This window comes from Rhinatrema bivittatum, chromosome 11, assembly GCF_901001135.1.
Source record: "Rhinatrema bivittatum chromosome 11, aRhiBiv1.1, whole genome shotgun sequence".
NCBI classification, from domain to species: Eukaryota; Metazoa; Chordata; class Amphibia; order Gymnophiona; family Rhinatrematidae; genus Rhinatrema; species Rhinatrema bivittatum.
Genome location: NC_042625.1, coordinates 46,428,537 through 46,453,544, shown reverse-complemented (window position 1 = coordinate 46,453,544; position 25,008 = coordinate 46,428,537). Strand labels below are relative to the sequence as shown.

At 46.8% G+C, this 25,008-nt stretch overlaps 2 protein-coding genes across 2 annotated transcripts in view; one reads left to right on the top strand and one right to left on the bottom strand.

Moving 5' to 3' along the window:
• Positions 1-3,056, bottom strand: part of TRMT2A (tRNA methyltransferase 2 homolog A) — a 52,880-nt gene extending 49,824 nt beyond the window's left edge. The window contains 3 exon segments of the mRNA XM_029620051.1: positions 1,689-2,055; positions 2,058-2,317; positions 2,746-3,056. Coding sequence (XP_029475911.1) covers positions 1,689-2,055; positions 2,058-2,317; positions 2,746-2,753 — 635 coding nt within the window. The 5' untranslated portion in view covers positions 2,754-3,056.
• A 67-nt stretch (positions 3,057-3,123) lies between these two features.
• RANBP1 (RAN binding protein 1) overlaps positions 3,124-25,008 on the top strand; it is a 51,792-nt gene continuing 29,907 nt past the window's right edge. The window contains exons 1-4 of the mRNA XM_029620053.1: positions 3,124-3,277; positions 3,506-3,680; positions 6,233-6,369; positions 24,497-24,654. Coding sequence (XP_029475913.1) covers positions 3,666-3,680; positions 6,233-6,369; positions 24,497-24,654 — 310 coding nt within the window. The 5' untranslated portion in view covers positions 3,124-3,277; positions 3,506-3,665. The remainder of the gene's footprint in view (positions 3,278-3,505; positions 3,681-6,232; positions 6,370-24,496; positions 24,655-25,008) is intronic.

Genomic DNA, 25,008 nt, shown 5'->3' with positions numbered 1-25,008 from the left:
TATATATTTTTTCTTTTAAACAAGGTATCCTGGTAGGGAGCTGGAGTAAGGCCAAGTACTGGAACTTGAAGTTCAAGCCAGGTTCCCAGATGTTGCCCGAGTCACTGACAAGAAAGTGCACCTTCACCAACTGCAAACCTGGCCATTAGGATTGCTGTTCATCTACTCTGAACCTTCTATTTGGCACTGCCTGGTGTTGCTGTGATCCTCTCATCCAGGGAGTTTCCCCAATTCTGACCAATCAAGGGGTTCTGAACCTACAAATCTACTCCCCTCCCCCAGCTCTATAGCCACAAAAAAAAAGAATGTTATCTTCTTCTATAAGGAAGACTGCAATTATGACTCCATTTTGCTATGATATGTGGAGGCATACACTACTGGGATCTGAACACAGGGTCGCCAAAAAAGTGAATCTTAAGAAACAGGAGATGAATTGCTTTGCACAATGTTAGAAAGAATTACCATGCAACGAACTGGCTTAGAGCCTTGGTTTTCCTGCTTACTAGTCATTTATTTTAACCACTTCTTCCCCTGGATACCTGAGGCTAGCTCGTCAAGTTAACTAGCTGTGCCTCCCAAGCAAGGCACAGCTCTCTTCCAAAGAGGTTCCAGCCTGAACAGGGGAGCTCAACAAGGCCTGATTATAGTATTCCAAAATCATTTCTACTATACTCCCATTAACAGCAAGGCTTGTGTTGCCCACCTGCTATTTCACAGCAGTGGTTGTCGGCTGGAGCTTTGCTATCATGTAAGATATCAAGGTTGGATTCCCAAGCCCCATTTCTGATACTCAGGCCAGCAGAAGCTTGTCATCCATTTAGACTTACCTGTGGTGTTTTCCTTTTTCCTTCTTCAGCTCCTGCCCAAACAGGGAAACCAGAACCTTATTTGACCTGTGGCACCACTCCACCAGGAAAGATCAGTACCTAGTTAGACCTGTTGCCTGAAAGTCCAGTCCTCAGCTCCTGTTGCCAGACCCACCAAGGTAAAAGCCACAGGGAATTCTCCTCCAATAGTTGCTCCTTGGTACTGGAACTCAGACTTCATTGAGTATGTTCCTATAGGAGAAGAGGGTGGATTGCTCAGTATAACCCTCCTTTTTCAGTGAATGACTACCTCTAAGCACCTTAGGAAACCAGAGAGACCAAAGCACCTGGTTACTCTGGGAAGGGAAAATCATCCCTTTGGAGGACTGTCATCCCAGAGTATGCAGGAGAAAGTGACCCCAGGGAGGACTGTTGCCCTGGAGCCACTCCTTTCTGTTCCATGTAGCTGCAGCATCAGAACATCCATCTGCTAAGGCCGAGACCATACTGAGGAACTAAAGCAGCAACGGACCCTTATGTAGAGAAGGGGCTCAGTTTTGAGCTTTTGGTCTCTATCTCCATCTGATGGCCAAAGGATAATCTCACTTGTACAGATTGGTCTGGTAGAATGATCAGGAAGTTCCATTTATCTGCATATTATGAATGACTAAAAAATGAAGTGATGAAAAACTGGATATCTGCTTTGACATATGTGAGTGACAAGGAGATATTTCTAGCACAAATTCTAAATACTTTGACCTTAAGAATTGTGAAGGAACAGAGCATCACTACATATTCCTAGGAATTGGAAGATGATCATTAAATTATAACCTATATTTAGAACAAAACTCCCAGTATACTTAAACATATCTGAAAAGTTACTTTGTCAGTTTTTGCAGGACTTGCTCACACTCTTGCTCCTTCCTCTTCAGCTGCTCTTCGTAAGGTACATTCCACAAAGGGGTCACTACATCTGCTATTTGCTTACTGAGGGACTCTTCCTCAGACCCCTCGACCAGAGCAAGACGCTTGGGTTCTGGTTGGTCCATGTCGCTGCTATCCTTTTTCCTTTTTTTCACAATAGGATCAGCCTTTGGTTTTGCTAGCCTAACACTCAGGTTTCGGTTCTTCCACATCACCCCATGGAGGACTTTCATGGCTTTATCCCTTTCCTCCTCACTTTTAAATGTCACAAATGCAAATGTCTGTCTTCCAAATAGTTTTACCTTGTGAGGGTTAAGGCCATATTAGCAAGAAACTTCTTTACGTCATTAAAGCCAATGTATTTAGGAAGGTTCTGGATTTCAACTTTGAAAATCTCTGATGTGAACATGTCTTCTTTGATGTATCTATACACACTGGTGCAATCGACAGAATTCTCCATATCACTACCACCACCGCCATCCTCTTTTTTGTCTTCTTTATCAATGCTTTCTTTTTCAGCAGAGCCCAAAATCACTTCAGGAACACACACATTACTACTAGGTATATCTTCTTCCATCTTTACCACCCTGCAAAGATATACCTTATTAGAACTATTTACATATACATATCTACTTTGTTACAATAGAAAACACTCAAAAGTTTGTATATCTTTTTGGTTCATTCTTTAAAAGTTATTACAACCTACAAAGACTTCATGCTGATTTCCAGAAACTGTTCATAATTGTGAATATTTAAAGAAACAAAGAATATGGCACCAAAGACCAGAAAACCCATCTCTTCTGGCCAATACAACAGAAAAGAGAGCTTAGCTATTACAGTACCAGCAGTTAAATCCTGTTTTTCCCCACCTACATTCCTTGTAGTCTTGAGTCAATCATTTTACCTTCTATTGTCTCAAAATCCCAAAGCTCTATGGTGAGAAGACTTTGTAAACGTATGCATAATTTGTTGTACAGCACTATATAAATGCCTAAATAAATACCAGAGATCTTACTTGATCATTATCCAAATATGTTGTAGTCTCGAAAGCTTGCATAGTTACCCGTTCCTTAACTGTACAAAACCATTACTTCTACTCGGCTGCTTTCCTTTGGCGTCTACCGTCTGCACATTCCTTTAAAGCTGTATTGGGGAGGCTATAAACGCACATAAGTATAACAATCTCGAGGACAAACAAGAAAAAAAGGAATAACAAACATGAACCTCCAAGAAAAACCGCACAGAAGAAACACCAAAGCTCCCACACAACAGCAACTCCGAGTCCTCAACAGGGGGCAGCCATCTTAATGACGTCGCCGGAAGAGAGAAGCCTGACCGGACATTAAACTAAAACGGTAATCATAATTTTTTTTTTTTAATGAGCCGTTTCCCAAACATGGAGCGAATATGTCCGATACTACAAAGGTTAAATTTAGAAATATACAATTATTTATAAATACAATTATTCTCCGAGCAGAATGGAGCAGCCATCTTGAGGGGCGGGCAGCGAGCAAAGGTTGACGGGAGACGCGAGGTTGAAGAACAAGGTAAAGAAATTCCAAATATGTCGGAGGTGGGGGGAGAAATAACTGTTAATTTCCGAAATTGTTTCACTTTTAATCGGCGGGTAGAGTTAAGATAAGGGTGGGATGCTGAAACAGGCGGGAAGGTGGTGGTTTATTTTAACATTTTTTTTCTGGGGGCGCGCGTTTTAGAGTCGGGGGAGGGTGACGGGTTTTTTTTATTGATAATAATAATTATTATTATTTTTATAGACAGAATATTTTCTACAGACGTGGTGTCCGTATCCGTAGGGGGAGGTTGTACTTCCTGTGCTCGGCCCGGGTCAGACTGAGGTAAAAGTGCCGGAGAGGAGGAGGAGGCGAGTGAGCGAGGGAGGGAGGCCGCGCACAATCCGGCACCATCCTGCTGCAAATGGCCGACACCAAGGTGAGGGTGGCCCGGATTAGCACTCCTCCTGGCCCCTTTCTTCCCCGCGCTCGGGCCTGGGGGGGTGGAGGGCAGCATTTGCTCACCCGGAAAGGGGGTGCCGCTGCTTCATCTTTTGTTGAATTCAGTGGCATCTGTGGAAAGTTTTTTGTAACTGTAGCTAAAATAAAGTGCTCTCAACTCTCCCGCTTTTTTTGCACTGTTTAGTCTTACAACCCCCCCCCCCCCCATGCTTAGAAATACGAGCCCTAGAATGTTTTGCATGTCTGTTGATCCTGTATACCGCTCTTCTTTGGATGCAAAGAATTAACTTGCCAGTGTTCTGCCGGCTGGAGTAGCACGTGCGACTGGACCACGAGTATCTGCCCCAAATGGACTCTGCCATTTCTATCTGGCTCTGTATGACTGTGCCAGACGCTTCCTGAGAGTGCGTGGCCTGCAAGGCCCCCTTCACAGTGGTAGTATTTAACTTTAATTTTGGAAATCCGGTTGTTAAAAAATGTAGATAAGAGGAGTTTGATCCGTATTGTTCTTTTCACGCAGGGAAACTAGCAGCTTCTTGGGCTGATGCACCGAGGCTCTGCAGTTATTCTTTCAAAGTTGTAATGTCACTGCTGCTATTCGTTCTCTTTGCAGATGCAGCGCTTGGCACAATTGCTTTGTGGCTTCTAGTGAAATCAGTTCATAGGGGAAAGAAAAAAAACTGCCGTCAGATCAGAATGCTGTCAGTTTTTAGATAGTAGTAGCATAGTTATTTGCTGCAGCAATAGTGTGGTGCTAAGAATTTTTTTTTTTACCTGCTTGCTTTTGTGGAAAATCCTGTTTGTTAAAAAATGTTGATAACTGTCCTCTATTGTCCCTGATGGCCAGAAATTTTACATGTTTTATGAATGTGGTTTGGGTTTGTTTTTTGTTTTTTTTTCAAGGAAAAGATGTGTGTGGCCTTACTGAAATGCTGGGTCAATCAATAATGAAAAATATGCCCTTTCTAGCAACAAGAAGTCAGTCTCTTGCTAACTGTATAAAAAATACTGTTCCCTGTACGTATCCAGATCAATCCAGATTGCTGGGTGTTGCCTCCCTGCCAGCAGATGGAGACAGAGAGAAAGTTTCACTGACACGTTACCCACTGTTCCTCCTGCAGTCCCTTGAATACTGTGTACAATTCTGGTCCCCGCATCTCAAAAGAGATATAGTTGCGATGGAGAAGGTATACAGAAGGGCAACCAAAATGATAAAGGGGATTTATTTATTTATTTTAAAGTTTTTTACTATACCGACATTCGTTAGAAACATCATATGTTTACATTAAAACATAACAGTAGCAAGAAAATGCTTTACAATAAACACATTGAAAAATTAAAACAAGAGGTAGCTTTACAGAACACACAGATATATTAAAAACAGGGATGGAAGCTACAGGGGGGGGAACTATATACAAGCATCATATAGGTAGTAAAAACAATTTGTATGACTTGGCTTCTTGCAGGGTTTGAAGGGGCTAAAGTAAAGTAATGAGGGAGAGGGTAGGAGGTGAAAAATAAAACAGAAGGTTACAAAGGTACCTTGAGGAGGGGGGATGGAACAGCTCCCCTATGAAGAAAGGCTGAAGAGGTTAGGGCTGTTCAGCCTGGAGAAGAGACAGCTGAGGGGGGGGGGGGGATATGATAGAGGTCTTTAAGATCTTGAGAGGTCTTGAACAAGTAGATGTGAATCGGTTATTTACACTTTCGGATAATAGAAGGACAAGGGGGCATTTCTTGGAAGTTAGCAAGTAGCACATTTAAGACTATAATAGGAGAAAATTATTTTTCACTCAGCGCACAATAAAGCTCTGGAATTTGTTGCCAGAGGATGTGGTTAGTGCGGTTAGTGTAGCTGGATTTAAAAAAAGTTTGGATAAGTTCTTGGAGGAGAAGTCCATTAACGGCTGTTAATCAAGTTTACTTAAGGAATAGCCACTGCTATTAATTGCATCAGTAGCATGGGATGATCTTAGTGTTTGGGTAACTGCCAGGTTCTTGTGGCCTGGTTTGGCCTCTGTTGGAAACAGGATGCTGGGAGCTACCTCAGCAGCTCAGGGAGCTCAGTGATGGGGATTTTCAGCAGCTTCTGTATAAAAAATGCAGACTTAATGTCAAGATAATGCAAGGAAATTTCACACATTGGTAATTAGACCTACTTTGATAGCCTTTGGCTATGCTGCAATGGCTGAACATTTTTCAGAACAAAAATGTTGATTCTTTCTGTGCATATAAGCAATGAGAACCAAACAAAACCAATAAAACCCTATGCTTTTGTTGTAAATAAGTAGTACATAAATCCTTCAAGCCTTTGGTCCAAAGAGAAAACAGTTACACTCGACCATGTGAACAGGTTGCATTCTTGAGACTGAATTTGTTTAATCCATTACCAAAATGCCTTATGTAATCACTATTGATATGCAAAGTTCATTTAAGATTTTGTATACTATATGAACAAAGTATTCCTCTTTGTGTCATAAGTGAGACTTGTGCCAGCCACACTATAGTATTTGGGTCTCCTTTTCTTAGGAAGCCCAAGGGGAGCACAACACCTCAGCTGACAACACAGAAGATTCCAATCATGATCCACAATTTGAGCCAATTGTGTCCTTGCCTGAACAAGAAATCAAGACACTGGAAGAAGATGAAGAAGAACTTTTCAAGATGTAAGTAGAATAGTTGTGTTGCAGGAAAAATCCAGTCTAGATTCATTTCTATCTTCTGAAATGCAGTATTGAGAGAGTAGGAGTCTCAACTATGAACCTGTTAAAATATCAGTTCTCAAAAGTATGAAATGCCACTGACACTGCTATTAAGATTTATCAACATTAATCTTGTTTGGAACAAATTTCCTAATGAAATGTGAAGGACAAGTGGACATAGAAAATGGGTTCCTTGCATGGTCAGTGTCATTTATCACAAAAACAGTAATAAGCCCAATAAATTTCAATACTTGGGCAGTATGGACATTTTTTTTTTTTTAAGGCCAATGATGTCAGTAATGTAACTAAGAAAAAAATTATCTTTGTAAGTTTGGGCAAAGCATGCATGCATTGTAAGAAACAAGCCATTCTGTATATGCCATTCTGTATATGCCACGCAATCATACATATTATCTGTACCAAAGCACATAGACCATATACTTTCTCTCTTTCTTGTTTGTATTAACTCTACTATTGCGGTCCCGACCAGAGGTCTATGTGCTTTGGTACAGATAATATGTATGATTGCGTGGCATATACAGAATGAGAAGAGTCTTGGCGTTTGTGGAACTTGTGTATCTTAAAAGAGAAGACCGGACGTGAAAGAAAACTGCCTGTGATGACGTAGGTTCCGGTCCGGGCTATAATAGGAGCACTCGAGTGGGTGTGCCATTTCAAAGATGGCCGCGGCGTAAGGGAGCCGTGGAAGAATAAATATGTGGTAATCGAGCCAAGAGAAGACATATGGAAGCCTCAAAATCGTATGACTGAAGTTGAGAAGCGTGTCCAGGAGACAGATACGGAAGAAAACACCCCTGAAGCAGAACCTGTGGTTCGAAACACGCGCGTGTCGGGTGATTACTCAAGACTGGAAAGATAAGTAGTGATAAGTTCTTTCGTATCCTTTTGAGTACAGTTTGCGAAAATTAAGAGGATTACTGACATGGGGAAGTTTTAATAGAAAAAAGAGAAAAATCCTAAAAAATGCTATAATTAAGGTGGCCTCGTACCTAATTTAGGAGTCTGTTTGATTTTTCAGACCCTGAGAGTGAGGGGCCTACATATATTACTTGGCAAAAACCTATGAAGTTGAAATATTTCTACCAGTGTTACTATTGGGTTGATTTTGTGGGACATCTGTACTTCTGTCATGGCACACTGGTTGGAAAACACTGATGTAGGTGATAGGAGCTGAATTCCTGATCCCATGTTCTATCTGTCAGACCAATTGAGGTAGAGGCAGTGTTCACAGCTGCTGGGGGAAGAGAATCCCAGCCATTGCAGAACTGATGGCTTGGTTTGGAGTGTATACATACCAAGTTCTGAAGGTATACAAGTTCTGTAGCTTCAAAAGCTGGTCTGCAGAGGATGGAGGAGAATAAAAATGGGCATTGGGGAAATGTCTCTGGATAACTTTAGAATGAAGGTTCCTGTGCAACTTTGCCACTTTTTTGAGATCTAAAGGGATTAAGAGTTTCCCGTTGATAGCAGGGCTGAATTAGCCATGCTGTCATGGGAACTGTCCATCAGGGCCCAGGAGGCGGAGCTTGTTAAGCAGAGGTCAGAGTTTTGTTTCCTCTGCGGCAATGTGTGTGTTCCCGCGTAGGAAATAAGATTCTCCTCAGTCTGTTTCTTTCCGCGCGTGGGATCGCACGCGGAGCTCATCTCTCCTCATAATGTCGAAAAAACAGGGACGTCCCTCCGGGTTTAAACCTTGCCCGTGCGGTAGGATCATGTCCGTAACGGACGGACATGATCTCTATCACTGCCTCGGCCCACAGTACATCAAGGCCAACTGTGACAAGTGTGGCTGGATGTCTCCGATGGCCAGAAGGCAGAGGGCCCAGAAGATTCAGGACCTCCAACGGGCGGTAGGTGGCTCCTATGCCCTCCCCTCCCCCTCCGAATCCCATTCCTCGCCGGGGCCGACTAAGATATCTGCCCCAGCAGCTAGACAAGCGTCCGCTTTAGATTCCAAGCTCTCCAGGCCTGGAGAGTCTTCAGAAAGAGGAAGGGATCCGGTTGTAGCTTCGCACCCGATGGGAAGCGGCTCCCAGGGATCTGGCCCGCTGACACAGGTGCATGGCGCCGGGAACATTTACTGCATCGATTGACATCAGCGCACAAGTCGCATAGATTGAAGCATCACCCAACGCCGCAAAGCAGACGCAAGTGCTGTCTGTACCGGAGCACACACTGAAGCCGACGTAACATGCGGCGACAGCGGAGCACGACTCTAGGCCGAAGAGGTTTGCGTCGAACCCTAAGCAGCCTGCTTAGACATCAGAGCAACCTGCTTTGGGAGAACAACGACCCGTGGTGACAACGAAGCAAAAGGAGTCGAGGCAAGAACAACTGGCGCCCAGAGGAGTACAATCGACACCAACACCACCTCACTCACAACCTTCGCAATCGATGCATCTACCAGTGCCTTCGGCACCGTAGTCGATGCCACGGACACATAAGTCGACGCATAAGCGTAAGAAACGGCATTCCTCCAGACACTCAATGTCTCTGGACTCAACGCTACAACAAAAAAGACACAAGGTGTACCGCCCAAGGGAACACGGCCTCTCTAGAAAAGATAGGGACTGTAGACAACTTCAAACCAAAAGTCAAATATCGGATAGAGATTATTCAGTCTTTCATCACCTCATGCCAGGACCTCAAGACATTCCACTACCTTGGGGAAGGATGTGGTCAGTATTTCATCTTCCAGACCATATTCTTCCGCGTCTTCACGTTCTTCTGTACAGAGTAACGTACGTCCAAGGCATGAACAGGCCAAATCCCTATCCGGAAACGACAAACCACGGGATAAGGACAATCAGGTTCCAGGACCCAGTACATTACCAGTAAGGTCTGATTCACATGAGTCCCCAGCCCCTCCAGCTGTGGACCCACGTCCGAGGATGCCTCCAATGGTGAAACAGGCGTTCTCTTACGTATCTGAGGCTCTATCAGGCTTCTTTGACTCTCTTCAATCTTCTTTTCAGTTACCGGATGCTTCCCCACCTAGTTCTCCTGAAACTCAAGGTCAGGAAGAGAATCCAACCCAACCAGAGCCTTCGCCAACACCGTTGATACATGACACGCCTGCTCCCGAACATCCATCACCAGGAACTTCTCCATCGTCTCACTCAACAATCTCTTCCTCAACAGGTTACCCTTCAGATCCCCCGGATCAACCACGGGAGCCTTATTCTCCTCCTGAAGATCTATCGTATCCTAAGTTCTTAGATAAACTTGGTACCATCCTCCATTTAGAAGTGCAAAAGTTACCTGATCCAAGATCAGAAACACTTGGTCTCCTAAAAATCTTTGAGACTCCAGAGGAACCAGCATCACCCCCACAGGAGGTACTAGACACGATACTTAAGAAGTCATGGGAAACCCCACATACTCTGAAGTTTCGCGGAAGACCGATCTGAAATTCCGCATGCCAAAAGCATCTTATTATACAGTGCCGCAACTTCCACATACATCCATCGTGGTGGAATCTGCTGTGCAACGCTCGACGAGATCAGTCTCACACCTCTTATCCTCCTGGAAAGGATAATCGTACCCTAGATGAATTTGGCCGAAAAATTTATCAGAATTCTATGCTAGCGGCACGAATACACACCCACCAATTCTACATGGTCCAATACATGTACGAATGTATTCAGGCGACAAAAGGTCTGTTTTCTTCCACAGCACAACCAATTCCACAGCCTATCCAAGACATGGAGGAATGTTCCAGACACCTGCGGGCCGTTTACGAAGGCTTTGAAACCTCTTCAAGGGCTTCCGCTACGGGGCTGTCAGCTCGTCGGTTAACCTGGCTCAGAGCTAGTGCTATTAGGGAAGACTCACGACAAGCTTGTGAATTTGCCCTGTACAGGGGGCAACCTCTTTGGCGAATGATTCCAAACTACTGTTGCCCAACTGAAGGAGCAGGCTATAGCGGTACAGTCGTTAATGACCCCCGTCGCCATTTACCTCTTCACGCTGATACTTTGGCAACAATCGCCGCCAACCCTTTGCTAGACGGCCATATCGTTCTTTTCAACCTTATCGGTAACCTCAAATACGATAGCGTGATAGGGAGCTTTGGACTCGCACGGCTAATTCAGCCCTGCTATCAACGGGGGAAAAGCAAGTTTGCTTACTGTAAATGATGTTTCTGTAGATAGCAGGATGAATTAGCCATGCTGACCTGCCCTCCTCCCTGTTAGTCGTCCATTTCTCTTATATGCATATCCCTATGCTTAATTACAGACTGAGGAGAATCTGTTATTTATTTGTTTGTTTTTCTATACAGACATTCTATTCAAAATTTCACATCTGTTTACACATAACAGAATTGTCTCCAAGTAAACTACGAAGACAGAATACAATAAAACAGTTACACTTACTATATAAAATTAAACAATATAAAGTTAAAATCAATAATAAATTTTAAAAAACCCAAACCTATATAAACAAGAGAACCAATTGTTCGATAAGTCTATGTACCTAAAGAAAAAGGAAATTGTAGAATGGGGATGTTAAAAATTTAAATTTGTGAGGGGAAAGCTTTCAAAAAAAGCCAAGTTTAAGGCTTTTTCTGAAGGAAGATGTAGAGGGGTCAGTTCTCAGTGAAGAAGGTAGAGATTTCCTTATATGAGGACCAAATATAGAAGCAGCTTGAATTTTAGTGGATGCTCGGCGAACTTCTTTGTTGGAAGGAACTGATAGTAAGCACGCGCAGCCCCAGAGGAACCAAAACTCTGACCTCTGCTTAACAAGCTCCACCTCCTGGGCCCTGATGGACAGTTCCCATGACAGCATGGCTAATTCATCCTGCTATCTACGGAAACACAGTTTACGGTAAGCAAACTTGCTTGAATCTTCTGTTGGGGAGAACACACATTGAGAGCGTGTGACAATGCCAATAAAATTAAAAGAGTTATTTCTAAGCTTTTTAAGCTACTTAATAGGGAACCTAGTTCTCTGTTTACATATATGAAAGCTTGGGGAAAGGATTTGAGTGATACACCTGAAAATGAGTGGGATCTTGTTTTCTTATATACAAATAGAAATTTCCTAGCGTGTAGCAGATGGACTCAGGATCAATGGGTATAGTGTGCTCCTGATAGCAGTTGGAGACCAGATTTCAATCTGACGTCAGCCCTAGTACATATACCCCTGCAGGACGCCATGCTCTTCAGAATTTCCATCTCCATAGCAGTTCGGGACTCTATACACGCTTGCACAGCGTTAAGAATATTCTAACCAAAGAAATCCAAAACAAGAAATCTTACCTCTACAGACAATCCCCACTCTCCTGCGGTGATACCTACAGGTCCCTCCCCCAGTTGAGAATTCCTGAGGTGATTTCTGCGATCCCTCAGAGGTAGGCCTCCTTCAGACAGCTGGTTCCTGGCATGGACTTAGCTCCCAACATTGGGCGCGGCTGAGAGGCAGCGGGTGCAACTTCGAGCGCAGCGGTGAAGGTACTTTTCCTTCTCCCCCCGCAGCCGGAGACTGCCCGGAACGAGACCGGGAGACTCCGAGAAAAGGTAAGGTAGAAAACGTCCTAAAAGTCTCCAGTCTCCAAGGCTCGAAGAGCCGCACAGATTGCCAGCCGGCATCAATGCCACCGGGTTGATCAGCCCTATCCAGGCTAGACCCCGGTCCGATACAAGAGTCCTCCCACGTGGAGACCCTCTGAGGTGGTCGCTGTCGCCATTTTCCCTTTATTGCCGCCCTGTCCGCTGATTCGATCTGTGCGCACAGAGGCGAGCCGAGCGCACAAAATCACTTGTGTGCACGAGGGCGCCGGGCGCACAGCCACACACTTACTGTGCCGGGCGCATAAGAAAACCTGGGCGCACAGCTTATTCATCGCGCATTCGACCTACACGCACAACATTTGCACATAACTAAGCCTCCCGGCATAGATTTGAACGCACAAATTGAAGGTTTTAGCAATACTACGCGCACAAACCATGGCACCACCGGACAAGAAGCTTAAGGCTCAGATCCTCTGCCCAGCATGCCACATTAGAGCTGCGCAGCATGAAGAGGCCACGGCCCTGTGCCTACAGTGCGAGAAGAATCTGGGTGAACCATATCAAGGCACTCCCCAGCCGGAACTAGGATCCAGATCCACCAACAGTTCACCGGACCTCGCTACTCCTAGCGGGAGCCTCCTCCAAACAGGGCTCCCCGGGGATGCAGTGCCTCTCAATTTAGACCCAGCATCTTTTTTTCTGGGTAGAATTCTTCAAAGGCCTAAATACCTTTGTCCACATGCAACCGGCGGCTCCGATGACACAACCACAGCCTTCTCCAGAGGACCCTAACAGGCTGGGACCCTCTAAACCCAGAGAAGTGCCTCTCCCGCCCAAAAGCCCCAACATGGGGGATATGGACACCTCTGACGAGGATCAAGACTCCCTGGAGGAAGGAGAAATCCCTCCAGGAATGGAACCTTACCGAACCATGAGGCGGTTCTTAGCCAAAGACGAGCTTTCAGACCTTGTGGCACACAGCTTGAAAGAGTTCGCTATCCCAGGCACAAGTGCCTCAGGGGAACCGAAGACGAACCCCCTCCTCGAGGGACTCTGTCAGGCCTCCTGCCATTTCCCGTTGCTGCAAGTCGTCCAACAGTTGATTGACCTAGAATGGGAGTCTCCGGAGGCCACTTTCAAAGGGGGACGGACCATGGCAGCCATGTACCCCTTGGACCCCGCTGCCAAAGTTCTCCCGGCATTCCCCAAAGTGGATGCCATGGTCTCAAAGCACACTACCATCCCAGTCAAGGGAGGAGCGGCACTCAAGGATGCTCAGGACAGACGTCTAGAATCCATCCTCAGTCAGTCATTCGTTTAAGCTATGTCACTACAGATCGCGGCCTGCTGTACCGTGGTGACACACGCCTGCTTATCTAACACCAGGAACACCACCACGCCCATCGAAGCACTAGAACCAGCAGTATCATGCCTCACAGATGCGAACTCCGACCTGGTACGCACCGCAGCCAGGCGTTTCGTCTATTGTGTCTGCCAGAAGACAACACTGGCTCCGAAGCTGGTCAGCCGACGCGACGTCTAAGACGAAACTCATGAGAATACCTTTTAAGGGAACCCTCCTGTTCAGAAGCGAACTGGAGAAGTTAGCTGACAAATGGGGCGAATCCCCACTACCGCGGCTACCAGAGGTCAAGAACAAGAGAAGCCAGCGCTCCTCTACCCGCACATCTAAGGGCAGGGGATTACAGCGCTTCAAACCGTACAAAAGTACATATCAAACATCTTGCCCCGCAGCCAGGGGCCAGTTCTTTCGGAACAAGCTCAACAAAAGGGGAGGCGGCTCTGGTCCAGGCCCCAGCCGCACCCTGCAATAAAAATCAGCCGACCCATCCACAGGAAGAAGCCATAGGGGACAGGTTTGCTCTATTCTACCAAAGATGGGTCGAGAACTTCGGACAAGTGGATCCTAGCCATCATTTGAGAGGGATATTATCTGGACTTCCACAACATCCCTCCGAACAAATTTGTGAAATCTCCCTGCCACGACCCCTCCAAGAGGATGACAGTGGAAACCACGCTGACAATTGCTTGCCTTAAAGGCCATAACGCCGGTGCCCACGCAACAACAAAATACTGGGCACTATTCCATCTATTTTATCGTTCCCAAAAAAGAGGGTACGTTCCGACCCATCCTGGACCTCGAGTCTGTCAACTGCCACCTGAGGGTTCCTCGCTTCCGCATGGAAACCCTACACTCTGTCATAAGAGCGATATAGCTGGGAGAATTCCTCACATTCTTGGATCTGTCAAACCTACCCTGCACATCCCGGTCCACCATGAGCATCAGCGTTTTCTACGCTTCGCAATCCTTGACCTGCACTACCCTTCGGGCTAGCCACAGCGTCCCGAACATTCACCAAAATCATGGTGGTAGTGGCGGCGACACTGAGGAATGAAGGAATCCTCGTACACCCATATCTGGACGATTGGCTGATCAGGGCAAAATCCCCAGAGGAAAGTCATCAGGCGACCACCAGAGTCCAAACTCTATTGGAGAACCTTGGGTGGGTGGTCAACATGAACAAGAGCTGTCTGCAGCCCTCCCAATCTCTGGAATACCTGGGAGTCCGGTTCAACACCAGACAAGACCAATTGCGAAACCTGTTAAGCAGTCTTTGCCCCAAGGTGTGGGACTACCTTCAAGTCCTCAGCCTTATGTCATCCACACTGGAAGGGATTCCATGGGCAAGAGTTCACTTGCGTTCCCTACTGATGGAATCCGATGTCCCAGAACTACTCCGTACGCCTCCAGCTCCCGGAGGAAGTTCGAACTCAGCTACATTGGTGGCTACAAGAAGACCATGTGAGCAAGGGAGTAAGGCTATCCCTGCCGCCCTGGATCCTTCTCATCACGGATGCGAGCCTACGAGGGTGGGGAGCCCACTGCCAGGAACTGACCTCCCAGGGGCAATGGGACAAGGAAGAGTCTGGATGGAACATCAACCGACTGGAAGCACGAGCAGTCAGGCTAGCCTGCCTACGGTTCAGTCACAGACTCCGGGGCGAATCTGTCAGTCCTGTCTGACAACGCCCCAACAGTGGCCTACATCAACCACCAGGGATGAACCAGGAGCCAACAGGTGTCCCTGGAAATAGACCCGCTAATGGCGTGGGCGGAATCAAACCTATGAGGGATCTCAGCCGCCCACATTGCAGGAAAAGACAACGTCACTGCGGACTACCTCAGCAGAGAAAGTCTAGACCCAGGGGAATGGAGGGTGTTGTCCATAGCCTTCCAGTTGATAGTAAACCGCTGGGGAACACCAGTCATGGACCTCCTGGCAACCCAGTCCAACACACAAGTTCCCAACTTCTTCAATCACAGACGGGACTACAATCCCAAGAGATCGATGCCCTCGTCCAGGCCTGGCCACAGGAAATCCTGCTAAACGCCTTCCCTCCGTGGTTGCTACTGGGTGGGATCATCCGCAAGAAAGAACACCACAAGGGACCAGTACTTCTAGTGGCCCTGGACTGGCCAAGAAGGCCGTGGTACACAGACGTGCGAAGACTACTGACAGGGAGCCCTCTACCTCCGCACGGGGATCTGCTCCAACAAGGCCCGATACTCCACGAAGACCCAACTCTATTCTCTCTTACAGTCTGGCCATTGAGAGGACTCTCCTGAAGAAGAGCGGGTACTCGGGGGAGGTGATTGACACCCTGCTCAAAGCACGCAAGTTTTCCACATCTCTAACATACATAAAGATATGAAGAATATTCGAAGCCTGGTGTGAAGACTGCGACATCCTCCCACAGACAGTCAAAATTCCCACGATTCTGGAATTCCTGCAGAACGGCTTACAGAAGGGGTTGTCTCTCAACTCCATCAAGGTGCAGGTGGCCGCGTTGGAATGCTACAGAGCCAAGGTGGAGGGCGGCAGCCTAGCCTCTCACCGGACGTCTCCCACTTCCTGAAAGGGGTCAAACAGATCCGACCACCCCTGAAGTGGCCGGTGCCTCTGGAATCTCAATCTAGTCCTAGACTTCCTAGCGGGAGCCTCCTTCAGACCTATCCGCAGTCTATCCCTCAGACTACTGACATTGAAGACTGCATTTCTAGTGGCAGTCTTTTCGGCCCGTCTCATCTCTGAGCTTCAAGCACTGTCCTGTCGAAGCATTCCTCAGGTTCACACCGGGATCCATACAGCTATGCATGGTCCCCTCTTTCCTCCCAAAAGTGGTTTCTCACTTCCATCTAAACCAAACCATCTCGCTGCCATCGCCAGACGAGCATAAGGACTCTGAAGAATCTCGCCACCTGAACGTCAGCAGACTCCGTAGTCCGATACCTGGAAAGGACTGAATCCGTACGAAAGATGGACCACCTATTCGTCCTTCACAGCGGGAAGAAGCAAAGGTAAGCGGCCTCGCGGGCAGCCATTCCCCACTGGATCAAAGAAGTAATCAAGGCGGCCTACGTAGAGGCAGGCAAGCCGCCACCTCTACAAGTCAAGGCCCATTCCACTAGAGCCCAGGCAGTGTCCTGGGCAGAAACCAAGTGGATGTCACCCGCTGAGATCTGTGGGGTGGCAACATGGTCCTCCATCCACATTTTTTCTAGGTTCTACTGCCTGGATGTTCAAGCTTGGGAGGACACAGCATTCGCAAGGGCAGTTCTGAGTGGGCTATGGGCAGCCTCCCACCCGGTTCGGGAGTAGCTTTTGTACATCCCATTGGTCCTGAGTCCATCTGCTACATGCTAGGAAATGGAGAAATTACTTACCTGATAATTTTGTTTTCCTTAGTGTAGACAGATGGACTCAGCATCCCGCTCACGGCTGCCGACAATCACGGAAACCTCGGGGGACAATCCCCGAGAACAAGACAAACACGGGTAAGCCAAGCTTCCCTCTAATTAGGACACCCACACCTACCGAGTGTCGGCGTTTCTCGGTTGAGTGCACTGGCGGTCTCCAGCTATAATCACATCAACCAGTTCAAGTTAATCAAAGTTAACCAAGTTCATCAAGTTATTCAGTCACACACATATCCACAATTGATTTTCGAAGAGAATACTGAAGAGCATGGCGTTCTGCAGGGGTATATGTACTAGGGCTTACTTCAGATTGAAATCTGATCCGTCTCCAACTACTTTCAGGAGCACACTATACCCATTGGTCCTGAGTCCATCTATCTACACTAAGGAAAATGAAATTCAGGTAAGTAATTTCTCCATTCAGTCTCTTCCAGCATTAATGAAAATAGTTATGTTATTGTTATATTGGTATCTAACTCCTGTGCATATTCTCAGATCTCGGATAAATGCTGGAAAGGTTGCGGGGGGGGGATAAAGTTCATCTGTGGTGGGCTTGTCTGGTTGTTAGCCAGTTCTGAGAGAGGCTTTTCTCATTCCTTAGTGAAGCTACTAATTTTGATCTTAGAACTTCCCCCTAGGTACACTCTTCTAAATATACCTGATGTCCGATAGGGCTTCCATTGGTCTCTGGCTCAGCAGATCTTGACAGCAAGATGTGATTTGGCTGGTCTATATGGAAATCTAACAATATTCCAAGCTTGGTTGATTATGTTAAACATTTAGATATTTTGTATAATCTGCAGAAGTTAACTGCTCTAAAGAATCATTCTTTTTTGAAATTTAAAAGGATGTGAGCTCCTTGGGTAAGGTAGAAATCCAAGGAAGGTTAACAAAATACTGATCTAGGAAAATAGGTTTAAATAGGTGGTCATGTGACAGATGTCAAGCATGCATTACTATCCTTTTCTCATCTGGCTTTTAGCTGTGTAGTATTAACCAAGCTGTTCTGACTTTGGGGGTGGTTTGGGATTAACTCTGCTTTGTTAAGTTTGTGCTTTTTATTAAACAGTACAAGATGTCTGTGTTCATTTGAGTGTTGTTGAAGGAAAATCTGTTCTTACCTGCTAGTTTTCGTTCCTTTGTACCACGGATCAGTCCAGACTCCTGGGTTCTGTCCACTCAACAGCAGATGGAGGCAGAAAAAGTTCCAAACTGACTCCGCCCCTTCAGTGAGGTGCACCTACAGCACATCAGTATTTAAATGTATCAAAGCAGAAAAACTAAAAAACCCAACTAAGCAGCTAACTGCAAAAAACTGGGAGAACGTTCCATAAGAACCAGGCTCACTGACCCAAACGGCAGCAGAACACCAAACATATAAACATTATATAAGAAAAAAAATACTTATCTGCAAAGTAAATAAGAACGAGTGGACTCTCCTTTATCTCCTAACTGAAATGGATTGTACTCTGGACTGATCCGTGGTACTACAGGAACGAAAATTAGCAAGTAAGAACCAATTTTCCTTTCCCTGTATGTACCCAGATCAGTCCAGACTCCTGGGATGTACCAGAGCTCCTTTACATAGGGTGGGACCCTGAAAGTCCCCCTCGAATCACCGAAACTCCTGAACATCCAGGCAGTAATGTCTAGCAAAAGTATGTAAAGACTTCAAAGTCGCTGCCCTACAAATCTCATGCAGAGATACTTGCTGACACTCCGCCCAGGAAGTTGCTTGAGACAGAGTAGAGTGAACACGAAGACCGGACGGAAACAACCGACCCATGAAGTAAGTATGCCGAACTAATAGCTTTTTTTAGCCATCTGGCTTTAGTAGCCCTAGATGCTTTGTGCCCTCTCTTGGGACCGCTCCGGAGCACAAAAAGATGGTCTCACATGCGGAAACTACTAGTGACCTCGAGATAATGCAATAGAGACCCCCGCATATCTAGCTTTCTCAAATCTCTAGACTGAGGATCTGAAGGCTGTGAATCAGAAAAAGATGGCAGATCAATCGACTGATTCAAGTGAAAAGAAGAAATCACCTTTGGAAGACAGGGTGGAACAGTCCTCAAAGAAACTCTAGAATCTGTAATTCTTAAAAATGGTTCTCTATAAGATAAAGCCTGAAGCTCAGAAATCCTATGGGCTGAAGAAATAGCCACCAGAAAAATCACCTTTAACGTAAGATCTTTAAGAGTAGCCCTCTTCAGATGCTCAAAGGGTGTGGCACAAAGAGCTTTAAGAACCAAATTTAAACTCCATGAAGGGCAAGGATTTTTGAAAGGACGCAAGTGTTTTGCGCCCCGAAATGGGCTACATCAGGATGAGAGGCCAGGGTGACTCCTTTTATCTTCCCACGGAAGCAACCTAGAGCTGCCACCTGTTCCCTGAGAGAGCTGCAGGATAAGCCCTTTCCCTGTACGTACCAGGATCAGTCCAGGACACCTGGGTTGTGACTCCGCACCAGTAGATGAAGACAGATCAAAACTTGTCGGGTTGAGCCATATATGACCCTGTGCCAGTCACAGCCCCTCAGTCTTACTCTGTCTCCAGTAGATGGTGCAGGTGCAGTCACAGCCCTGCCTGACCTGATTCTGGTAGTTAGTCAGGGTTGGTGTTTGTGTTATCAGTTTTAGGTAAGCCTAGTTTGTAGTTTTTTTTTCCAAATTGGGTTTATTTTGAAGGGAAGTCCCGGCCGCCCTGCCTCCCAGGGGGGTTGTGAGGTTCTGAGGGGACCATCCCCCCCTGGTCGAGGCCGCTGCTAGGGTCGAGGACCCGGCTTCGCTAGTGGCAGCGGCAGGGGTGACACCGGGGAGCCCGGTTCACTCACCCCTGCAGGAAAAGGGCTCCAGAACCAGGGACAGCGACAAGCTAGTAAAAAAAAAATAAATAAAAGTTTGCTGCTTTTGTTTTGCCGGCTCTCCGTTGCCTTGCGTTGCCGCTCCGTTCCTCGCAGGGGGGGGGGGGGGCGCCGCCAGCAGGGGCGAGGTCGCCGGATTAATTTAATTTGATTAATTTAATTTCTGGGCGCGTCTCTCCGTTTTTTGGTTGTTTCCCGCGATCGCCGGCATGCCGCATGGTGCGTCGTGTAGGGCCTGCGGCTCGGCGCACGCCTGTCTCGGGAGGGCCTCTGCTCGGCCTGCATCCCGGGAGATGAGGGGTCGTCCGGGGCACCTCGGGGGACTTGCGCCAGGGTCGCTCGATCGCCGCCGCGAGGTGGGGGCTCGTCGGATAGGCCCCAGGACCTGTTCCCACTTAGTGCGGGAGTGGTGGCCATGAAATCGCGCGGGAGACAGTGGGGGCTTTGGCGTTGCCTCCCGCGCTTTCCCCGCAGCAGGGCACGGCGGGAGACATCGGATCGGAGGGGCTTCGGTCCCGGGGGGATTCCGTTGGCGATTCTTCGGATTCAGGCTCCTTTTCTGAGGATTTTGCGCTTTTGCTGCGCAAAGTGCTCAGATACAAGCGCAGCAAGCGCAGACGGGGGGGGAGTCTCTGGTGAGAGTTCTCACAAGGCCCCACCAAGGAAGAGAAAAGCTAGGAAAGCTGCAGAGATCGCCCAGGAGCCGTCCCGGGGGAAGCGGCTCCCACGGGGGGTGCCGCAGGAGTCTGATTCAGAAGATTCCTCTGGGGCGGAAACAGGACCTTGGCAGAGAAGATTCGGAAGGTCCCGAAAGTGAAGCGGACCGTCCACTATGAGGTTGACAAGGTCTGCAAACCAAGAACACCTCAGCCACTCCAGGGTTACCAGAATCACCTCCAATGGATGAGATTCTATGCGCCGAAGAATCTTGCTGATTAGAGGCCAGGGAGGAAACACATAAAGCAGAATGTTCATTGGCCAGGGAAGAACCAAGGCATCTACTCCTCCTGCCCCTGGCTTCCGACGTCAACTGAAGAAACGTGGAGCCTTGGAATTCCGGAACGTTGCCATCAGGTGCCATCACATATGAGATGAAACACCTACTCGAAAAGTTCCCACTCCCCGGAATCTAGGTGATGGGAACTGAGAAAGTCTGCTTGCACGTTGTCAAGCCCGGCGATGTGAGACTCTGCAATGCGAAGGAGATGATGTTCCGCCCATACTATCAACAGCTGAGCCACGAACACGACCAGTTGGCTCTTGGTTCCCCCTTGGGGGTTGATATAAGCCACTGTCGTCGCATTGTCGGAAAGGATTCTGACTTGACTTCCCCTGAAGAAGCGGTAGAAAGGCCTGTAAGGCTAGCCTCACCGCTCTGGTCTCCAAACGATTGACCAATGAGATTTCTCTGGTGACCATTGGCCCTGAACAGACTTGTCGAGACAAACAGCCCCCCAGCCGGACAGACTGGCATCCATCGTAACTACTGTCCAAACTGGAACCTCTGTCTACTCCACGACGCAAATTCTGCCATAGGAGCCACCAATCAAGACTGGAACGAGCAGAGTCTGTAAGAGGAAGGGGAAGATGAAATTTTTCTGACACCGGATTCCAGCAGGAGAGCAATGCTGACTGAAGTGGTCTCAAATGAGCAAAAGCCCACGGAACTAAGTCCAAAGTGGAAGCCATGGAGCCTAGAACCTGTAGATAATGCCAGACTTTGGGAGGAGACTTGGACAACAAGACTCTAATCTGACACTGTAGTTTGATGATCCGTTCTTTCATGAGAGAAACTTTCCCTAGCCGGTTGTCGAACAGTGCTCCCAGAAACTCCAAGGACTGGGATGATACTAAATGGGTCTTCGGGTTGATAACCCAGCCCAATGACTGCAGAAGCTAAAGAACTCGAGACACAGCCAAGAGACACAGCTGTTTCGACTTCGCTCGAATGAGCTAATCGTCTAGGTAGGGATGAACAAAGAATCCCTCTCTTCGGAGCTGTGCGGCTACTACAACCATTATTTTGGTAAAGGTCCTGGGCGCCGTGGCGAGACCGAATGGAAGAGCACAAAATTGGAAGTGGTCCCCCAGAATCGAGAACCGCATGAACTGATGGTCGGACCAAATTCCTATGTGAAGATAACGTCTCGGTCAGGTCCAAGGAAGCTAGGAACTTGCCTTTGTGAACGGATGCCAGGACCGCTCTTAAGGTTTCCATGCAAAACCTTGGAATTCACAGACATCGATTTGACTCTTTTTAGGTCCAGAATGGGACGAAATGTGCCATCTTTTTTTGGGTACGACGCAGTAGACGAGAAAATGGTCGTGAGGGCGCCATTCAAAAGCTAAGGCATAGCCTTGTTTTATCACAGTAAGGACCCACTGATCTGGTTATTTTGTCCCACTCCTCGAAATGGAGAGACAATCTGTTTCCCACTACCAGAAACGAGGAACGGACCAGCCTCATCTCATTAAGAAGCTTTCGCCCCACCAGAGGATTTGGAGGGACCAGGTCTCCCATAATGACGTCCTTGAAAGGACTGAGTCCAAGATTGTTGTCTAGCTGGCTATTGCCAAAAAGAAGAACCTGAAGAGCGGGAGGAGCGAAACCTGTGGTTTCCTCGGAAACGGGATCTGGAAGGTAACGATCCCCTTGTCTTGGGCCTATCCTCATGCAGACGATGAACCTTATTTTCTCATAAGGAATGAATCAAGTCTTCAAGATCTTTCCCAAAGAGAAGTTTACCCTTAAAAGGTAAAGATCCCAATTGAGCTTTGGAAGAGACATCTGCAGACCAGTGTCTTAACCAGAGAAGTCTGCGGACAGAGGCAGCTGAAACCATCGATCTGGCTGAGGTACGTAACAAATCATAAAGGGCAACAGCGGCTTCCAAATGCCCCGCTTGAATAACTTCAGACTCAGAAAGAGAAGAATTATTCTGCAGGAGCTGAACCCAGCGAAGCCCTGCTCTTAAGGCAAAACTGCTGCACATAGCAGCTCGGACACCAAGAGCCAAAAGTTCAAAAATCTTTTTTTAGTTGAACCTCCAGCTTACGATCCTGAAGATCTTTTGAGAGCTATCATACCTGTTACCGGAATAGTAGTCTTTCTGGTAACCACAGAGGCTGCTGCATCAACCTTAGGAATTCTTAAATGGTCCAAAGCATCCTCAGGCAGAGGATATAGCTTATCCATGGCCTTGCTGACCTTCAAACCCAAGGCAGGAGTATCCCATTCACAAAATAATAGGTCTGTGACTGAAAGATGAAAAGGAAAAGACCGAGCTGGACCACGAAGACCAACCATAACCGGGTCAATTGAACCCATACAAGAATCTTCTGGCAGGGAATCAATTCCCAACTCCTCAAAGATAGTGGGAATTAGAGGAATAAGCTCATCTTTCCTAAAAATGAGGATCATCGCCCTCGACCACATGGGGAACTTGAGGGTAAGGGATCCTGAACAGGATCTGGAGGAGGAATATCACTTGGGTCACCCTGGTCAGACTCTGAGGTATCAGTAGAAGTCAGGTAAGGACTGAGATAAAGGAGTCCTAAGAGAGCATTTAGTTTTAGGAACATCCATCCCCCGTGAGGATTTGTTCCTTTTGGAAGCTGCTTTACTAGACAGCGGTACAGAAAGAGGTCCCTTCAGGATTCTTTTTAGAGGACTTTCTGGCCTTTTAAGCTTTATGCAAAAACATACAGTCTGAAGAAAATGAAGAAGAGGAGTCTGAAGTCCCCTCAGGACTCTCCTCACCAGCATGAGAAATCACCTCCCTCGGAGGGTACTTGCTGAGGAGGAGGAGAAAGTGCCCCCCCCCCCCCCCCCCCAGAGCAAGAGTAGCAGCGTGAAGAGAATCTGAAATAGCCTCCATTGAGGCAGAAAGACGCGGGCGTCCCAGTCTGGCAGAGTGACGGAGAGACGAAGAAATGGTAAGCCCAGCTGTCCCCGAAAATCCATCCATATCCCCTCCCCAGGGCAAGAGGAACATAGGCCATTGCGAGATACTCTCGCCCTTGCGTCTCCACATGTGCGGCAGGCCGGATAGCGCAGCCTTCTGAAAAAAACAAGCCGGCTGAGGAGAAAACAAAACTAAAATAAAAAGAGCCTGCCGACTGCCCAAAACAGCGAAAAGGACAACTGAGTCCGAACAGATAAGCAAAAGACTGAAAAAATTATTTAAATTAAATTCAAATTAAAAAAAAAAAATTTTAATATGACCTGAGAAGAAGCTGAGTCCTCTGTTCTGCGGGGTGAGTGAACCGGACTCCCTGGTATCACCCCAAATGCTGCAGCACATTGAGGCCAAAGGTTCTCAACCCCTAAAGCCAAGAGCCTCAAATACTAGGAAGGATGGTCCCCTCAGGACCTGCCAACCCCCTGGGAGGCTAGACTCCGCTTACTCTTCCTCAATAAAAAAAAAAAAAGTTGGTGTTGGTGTTTTGTTTTGTTTTTTTTATAAACTAAAGCAAACTTAAAGAATAGTAAAAGTAAAGTAAAATTTTTACAAGAAAAACTATTAAATTCTTTAAAACTAACTAACTAAGAACCAGACTGTAGGTTTTGCACCTCCACCATCTGCTGGAGGCAGAAAAATACTGATGTACTGTAGGTGCACCTCACAGAAGGGGTGGAGTCAGTTTGGAACGTTTTCTGCCACCATCTGCTGGTGAGTGGACAGAACCCAGGAGTTTGGACTGATCCGGCAACATACAGGGAATGTAAATAACACAAAATACTGTTTGCAAAAAAAAAAAAAAAAGGCTCCTGGTATCTTAGCTCCAGTAAAGACTGAGTTGAAAGTCCAAAGGAGGGGAGAACTACCAAGGCAAAAAGTATCTTCTATAGGAAAAGTCAACAGATATGTGCTTTCGTTTAGATTATACAGATTCTTTTCTTTCTTGAAGGCGAGCAAAACTATTCCGATTTGCTTCAGAAAATGACCCTCCGGAGTGGAAAGAACGAGGAACAGGTGATGTGAAGCTGTTGAAACATAAAGAGAAGGGAACTATCCGCCTCCTTATGAGGAGAGATAAAACTCTCAAAATCTGTGCAAATCATTATGGTATGTAGTTTTTATAATCCTTTTTTTTTTTTTTTCCCCCTAAATGTCGGCTAGAAGTATGTGTGCACAGGTAGAGCTGCTGGAAGCTCACATTAATTAATATTGCCTTCAGTAATTTAGCCACTGAAAAACAACCTTGGGGCCAGAAGCTTTCAATTATAGCTTATAAGGATTTTTATAGCCTGCCTTTTCTAGTTTATAATGCATTTACAGTAATATACAAACATTTCCTTTTGTGTAAGTTGGAAATGGAGTTTGGTAGCATCCAGTGGGCCATTCTCAATCTCCAGTTACATATTGTTGATGGCTGAAATGATCAATAGAGCTTTTGTATCCCACACTTGCTGTAGCAAA